The sequence below is a fragment of the Ipomoea triloba genome, chromosome 5 (assembly GCF_003576645.1).
Source record: "Ipomoea triloba cultivar NCNSP0323 chromosome 5, ASM357664v1".
Taxonomy (NCBI): Eukaryota; Viridiplantae; Streptophyta; class Magnoliopsida; order Solanales; family Convolvulaceae; genus Ipomoea; species Ipomoea triloba.
In genome coordinates, this window is record NC_044920.1 from 22,217,742 (window position 1) to 22,224,392 (window position 6,651).

The window sequence follows — 6,651 nt, forward strand, 5'->3', positions numbered from 1 at the left end:
TAAATTAAACAAGACTAATGAAGGAACTAAATTTTTTTTAAAAAAATTTATTAAAAGCAACATTAATGAGAATGAAAATACATGTTAGACCATCTACACCCTGAAAGGGGTGCGTATTTCTTTCTGGTGTGGTCAGTTTTTATTTTATTTATTTTTGTTGAAATGCAAGTTTTGTAAGGCTTGCAAATAAGTTTTGGCAAAGTTTTTTTTGGACTTCTTTCTTTTGTAATAATTTAAATATTATTGTTATTATTATATAATATTTTAAAAGTAAATTAAAATTTGAAGAACGTAGAGAAAATAATATTTAATTACAAATGTGATAATATGACAAAAACCTGTAAAATTCACTTTTAAAAATAAAAGAGTATTACAAGGATACAAAATTACAAATATCTTTACAACCTCCATGATTTTATCACTTCCCATTGTTGATCGTAATCTCAGCCACCTTAAGGACAACCACAATAGTGGTTTTTGAAGATGTTTTTGTAGGTCTAAAAACTTGAAGATGGTTTTTCAACAAATGGGGAATTAGATTTTTGGTAATTTTTGTACTGCAGATATGGTTTTTAAGTGGGGCCATTAAATAAGATGAAATAAACAAGGAAGAGAGTCTCGTAGGCGCGCCTAAAGCGCACCTTCTGGGTACGTGAACGATCAATTTTTTGTTTTCTTTTTCATGTCAGACTTTTTTTGTCCCTTTTTTTCTTCTTCTCTCCCTCTCTCCTACATGACTATGAGACAAACTAACCCAAAAACCTCAGTAATGAGGCAAGTTTTTTTTGCTTTTTTGTTTTTTTTTTTAGTTTCATAATTTTATAGTTCAATTTTTTATTTCTTAATTATTAAGTCAAAATTTAGACAGATTAACCCAAAATAATAATAATAATAAGAGTAGACAGGAGATATTAACTGTGTATATATACTTCATTCACCATGATGATCAAATAAATTAGCAATCTATAACATCATCCTGCTATATGTCTTCCTCACTTCCTCCTTTTCCGTGTACAACACTAATAACCAAATAAAAAGTAGAAACAAATTCTTAAATTCAAATTTAAGAATTAATCCCACTTTTTACCTTTTAACCGTACATAAAATTCTACTTTGGTTGATACAATTCCCCCAAACAAACAGGCAAACAACAGTACATCTTCCCAAATCTTTGTCCCGCGCTCGGACATGGGCCGAGGTTGAGGATTCAATTGTTTAAGAACAAAGTGAAATGTTACATCAAAAGTAGATATATTTATAGTTTTCATCTCTCAAATATTAATTTTTTATTATTAAATTTAAAATCGACCAAATTTGATTCTAGATTATTAAAAAAGTATTATATCTGTTTATAAAATATGTTACTTGTAGACCGTATTTTTAATATTTAGAAATCAAATTTGGTCAGCTTTAAATTCAAAAACCAAATACAAAAAGATTAAAACTGAAATTAACTTTTCTATAACCTGTGTGATTCTTAAGTATTTTGAAGTTAAAAAAAAAAAAAAAAAAGGAAAATTATTGTCTAGTATAAAATTTTGTTGTAAAATTTGAACTACCTAGTAAGAGGATGAGGAGTAATTTTGATGACAAGGCCTGGGAAGACATCATCGGGGTCATGGATGTGGGGGTTCTGCTCCACTATATAAGGATCGCCGCACTTGTCGCTGATGGTGTGGAGCGTTTCGCCTTCTCCGACCACATAGATTTCGTCGCACGGGCGGTTGTTGGACAGCTGATTTCCTCGGACGGAAACGGCGTCGGAGGCGTCCGAGGAGGAGTTGTCGGAGCAGAGGAGAAGGAGACAGAGCAGGACGATTCCGCAGTACCAGGAGGCGGCGTCTGCTATGGCTAGCTGTGTTTTCATGGACTTTGTTGATGTGCTGAGGAAATCCATGTTAACAGAGACAGAGAGAGAATTGATGGAAGCTGAGAGAGATAGAGAGAGAGAGAAAGGGGATTGGGAATGGCTTTTGCCTTCTGAGTTCTGAGGATTTTGAAATGATTTTGGTTGGATATATAGGCATGGAAAAAAAAATAGAACGGAGGGAGAATTTTTATATAATTTTTATTTTTAATAGATTAATTATATTGCCAAAGACATTGTGGTCAAGTGGCACTTGGTGTCCTGGTTTACACTCCCACATGGATGATGGGAGTGGGTTTGAGTCTCAATGTTTGTAACAGAGTCAATAGTACTCAAAAAAAAAATAGATTAATTATATTTTGATACAAGTTTATTTTTAGCATATTATAATTTCATTTTTAGTGTATTGCAAGTCAAAACGAACTTGTAATACACTAAAAATAAATATGTAGCATACTAAAAAGAACATATAGGGAAAATTGTAATTTATGTCCATCCATAATATGTTAATTATCAATGTTACTCCTGAATTATTAGTAGGATAAATGTTGTTTCTCAATTTTTAAAACGTACATATATTGTCCTTCCTGTAGTGTAAATATTGCCCCTTAATTTTTCTCCCGTACGGTATGGGAGGGGCAATATGTACCGTTTTGAAAATTTGAGTGACAACATTTACACCTCTAATAATTCATGAGGAACATTGATAATTGACATATTATGAATGGATATAAATTACAATTTTCTCAAACATGTCCTATGTCTATCTTGCTACATGGACTCTGGTGCACAGACAGTATATATAAGTATTGGTATAGTATTATAGTAACAACGTGAGGTATTATTTGGAATTGTTGAGAGTGGGCATGTGATCTTTCTTATAGATTGACATTTATTATAGTCTTTTATTGTGTTGTCATAGGGGTTTTTATATAGTGTAACTTGAGAGCAATTCTTTGCTCACTATATGAAGAATAAAAAAGGTCCTAAATTTAAGAGCTCCTTTCTTGTATCTTCTCGTAGACTTGTAGTTATACCATACAACAATATTGTTATTGTTTGGTAATACATATTCATAAGGAGGTCAATGTCATTAGCTACTACCATAGTACCATGATTTGTCCATAGTGGTAAGTCTTTAATCGTCCTCTAAAGGTTTGAACATGATTATCTTTCTTGACATGGTTAGAGTTCTCGAGTCTCAGTTTACGTAGTTATTGATTGGTATTTTTATTCATTTTCGAAGGAAGAAAAAAAAAAGAATTGTATCATTGCCCTTTGCTATAAATGAAACATGATTCTCGTACTTAAATTCACAAATTTAATTCTAGCCAACACTTTGTCGATTGAGCTCATTGCACGTAATTTTCTTTTTATGACTTAATTCTAGTGTTATTATGAAGGAATGATGTTACACAGTGTACACCCTTGGGTGATAGCTACGAGCTTCCTAGGTAAAAAAATTAAATAAAAAAACAAAAAGAGATAACAATAATTTTTAAAAATAGTTCAAGTAAAACTAGTACTCTTTATATTTACAAAAATATCATCACATTTTCTATTTATAAAATGTTACTTTTATATACTCCCTCCGTCACATTTTACCTGTCTTACTTTCCTTTTTAGTTTGTCCCAAAATAGTGTCATCTTTCTAAAATTAAACATAACTATCATTCTACATTTCCCAATTTACCTTTTTAACTTTTCAAAACTTTTTAGACCATTAATGAGGTACACCTACTTTTGAAGGGCAAAATTAAAAAGTTAGTATCATTTGTTATGTTGTATTAAAAACCGTGCAAAAAGTAAATGAGACAAACAATTAGGGACGGAGGTAGTATATATATATATATAAATCAGTATCGTAGAATTTTCTTAAAAACACTTTTCAAAAGCATAAATTAAATTAGAATTTATGATAAAATATATCAATAATAAACGGGCAAATAAAAATTAGTTTAATTTTTAAATATTCAGTATAATAGGTAAAATATAACTTATGGGTATTGTTTTTCTTTCTCTACTTTTTATGGGCTTTTACAGAGTTCAAACTTCAAAGTATGGATTATTTTTCTTAAGTGCCTTGTTGCAGAGAAAGGGGAAATTCCTTGCTTTTTTGCCGGTCTCCATTTTTTCAGCAAAACTTTAAGGTAATATATATATATATATATATATATATATATATATATATATATATTTCCGATGTACTTCAGTATATAAGAAAAATCAATTTTTGTTATTTGAAAATGATAAACTTATGCATATGAAAATGTAAGTTAAATTATAGTCAAATGATAAATAAATACAATTGATTATGGATAAAGGTAACACCACAACATTAAATCGGTGAAATTATTATTATTTTTAATAAATAAAAAAAAACGGCTAACAATCGATCACCAAACAATAAATTGTGGGGATAAAAATAAAAGCAATAAATTTTAGGTCAGCAAAAATTTAAAGCACCGTTTAGTACTCAATATTCTATTAGTGTTCTATTAGTCATTTTTTTTATGCACGCCATTTTATTTTTTAGTATTGATGTGGTTAATATGATCGTTCCACAAATATGTTACGAATAATGGGTCGAATTGTATCTGGATCCTTCTATGGTTTGGTTGTTGGTTCAAGTTATTGAGCTCGGGAGAATGTGGCAATGCGTCAGAGAGTCTCGAGCTTGACATAGATTTGTTAGAAACGCCAAAAGTCCTCCTTCACGCATTTAATGAGGTATTATGCCAAGTAGCCCCCTGACCCATTGTCATTTCTAACACATCTAATGAAGCTCGGGACCCTCTAACCCACTATCACATTTTTCCGAGCTCAAGAACTTAAACTAACAAGCAGACCGTAGAAGAATCAAGGTACTATCCGACCCATTATTCATAACGTATCTGTGAATGGTTGTATTAACTACATCAATTATGTTTATTATATTTTGATATATATTCATTTTTAATGTTTTGTAAGTTTATTTTTAGTGTATTACGTAAAAAAAACTTATAATATATTAAAAATAAATTGTATTAAGATCTCATCTTATTATGTAAATATTAGCCAAAGATATAACCATCAAGTGTTTTATTGGTCGGCTAAAATTTTTGGGAAGGAAGAAAGAAAATGCATTATATATGCACGGGATGGGCGAATTGGGCATGGACGGTTGAGTGGGTCGTTGGTGGATCGTTCAAGAGGGTTTAGACTTGGGGACGTTGACTGTTGAGTTCAAGTGTTTCAAATTTTGAATGGGTCTACCATTATTATTGCACCATTGAATTTTTAAATATGGATAATTGACCCCCATTATTCACTCCTTTATTTTGTCCATTTTCACTTTATTTCTTGGAATAACAAAAAAAATTAAAATTAAAATAACCAATTAGACTATGCAGGTTAACGAGTCAACCTGAGTTTGAATTTGGGTAGACTCGAATTTGAAATTGAAATAGTTATAATAGTTCAAGTTCGAGTTTAAGATTGGTCGAGCTTGAAAGTCGTTTAGACTAGAGTTACATTCGTTAATTTTTATAATGCTTGAACTTTTGGTTCAATTGTCTTGAATTGAATTTCGAACTATACACATATGACTATGAGCCACTCAATGGGCCATGAGTAAAAATGTTTTAAGCTCGAGCTCAACTTGACTACTTAATGAGGCAGCTTGAGTTTTAATTTGGCTGAACTCAAATTAATTAAGTCTTGATCAAACGACTCTCAAACAGCTCGACTTGTTTACATTCTTAAATAGTACCCATGATGAAGTATGCATTTTCAAATACTAGCCATTTCTCTTCAAATTATTGTAATCGAGTGACATCGAACTATAATTTTATGTTTTTATGTTAGGATGTTATAAGTTAGATACATCTCTAACTTCTCAAATGTACCAAAAATATCAGTAGTTTCTGGAGTTTAAGATTCATTTATTATGAGATAGATTAGCTATATATTTAGGAATTTTTATATAATGTTAGTGTATTATTTTAAAATATATACTATTTCTATCAAATCTTCCATAAGAATTAAGTATAAAGATGTCTAAATACAGAGTTTCATAAAGCAATGTCATTAGTGAGGTTTTTTCCTCAATTTTTTTACAAGTTCAAACATCCACATCATCATCTGCTATTTCATTCAATTTCAAAAATCATTCTTCTCATTTACTTTTAAATTTTTGTCCTAGTTTTTGTGAACCCATCATTTTACTCCACTATATTTTAATTATTTCTTTATTTATTATCATTTTAAAAATTATAATTGTAATTATAATTATAAATTTAATTTGATTGATAGTTATGCAAATTTAATTTAATTGATAGTATAAATTTTTTAAAAAATAAATAAAGAATTTTGCAGTGGCAATCAAAATTAAATAAAAATGTTAGAAAAAGAAAGAAAGAAAGAAAAAAAGATAAAACAAATATAGTTCAGAGTGGTCTTATACTAGTGTGGCTACTCTGAAGCGCCCTAGGTGCATGTAGAGCACGCGTTTGCGGGGGGTGAGGCGTGCACTACAAGTGCACGTCTCTCTCTCTCTCTCGATCGCTTCTGACAAAAAATCATGAACTTGTAGGAAGAAAAATCATTAAAAAACTATCCCTATGCTCCATTAGCTAAAAGTCATCTCTCCAATTTTTTGGTTATGCAAAAATCTCATAAAAACCTCAATTGGTGTTGGTTTTAGTTTTTTCTCTTTTATTTTACTTATTATATATATATATATATATATATATATATATATATATATATATATATATATATATATATATATATATATATTTCAT

At 29.9% G+C, this 6,651-nt stretch overlaps 1 protein-coding gene across 1 annotated transcript; it reads right to left on the reverse strand.

The window, feature by feature from the left end:
* Positions 1-904: 904 nt before the first annotated feature.
* On the reverse strand, positions 905-1,983 carry LOC116019381. Its single transcript, XM_031259561.1, has one exon. The coding sequence runs from the start codon at positions 1,895-1,897 to the stop codon at positions 1,556-1,558; it is 342 nt and encodes a 113-aa protein (XP_031115421.1). The 5' UTR covers positions 1,898-1,983; the 3' UTR covers positions 905-1,555.
* Positions 1,984-6,651: the final 4,668 nt, after the last annotated feature.

Excerpts from the sequence above, each read along its gene's own strand:
- LOC116019381 (XM_031259561.1), bottom strand. The coding sequence starts at position 1,897 with ATGGATTTCCTCAGCACATCAACAAAGTCCATGAAAACACAGCTAGCC.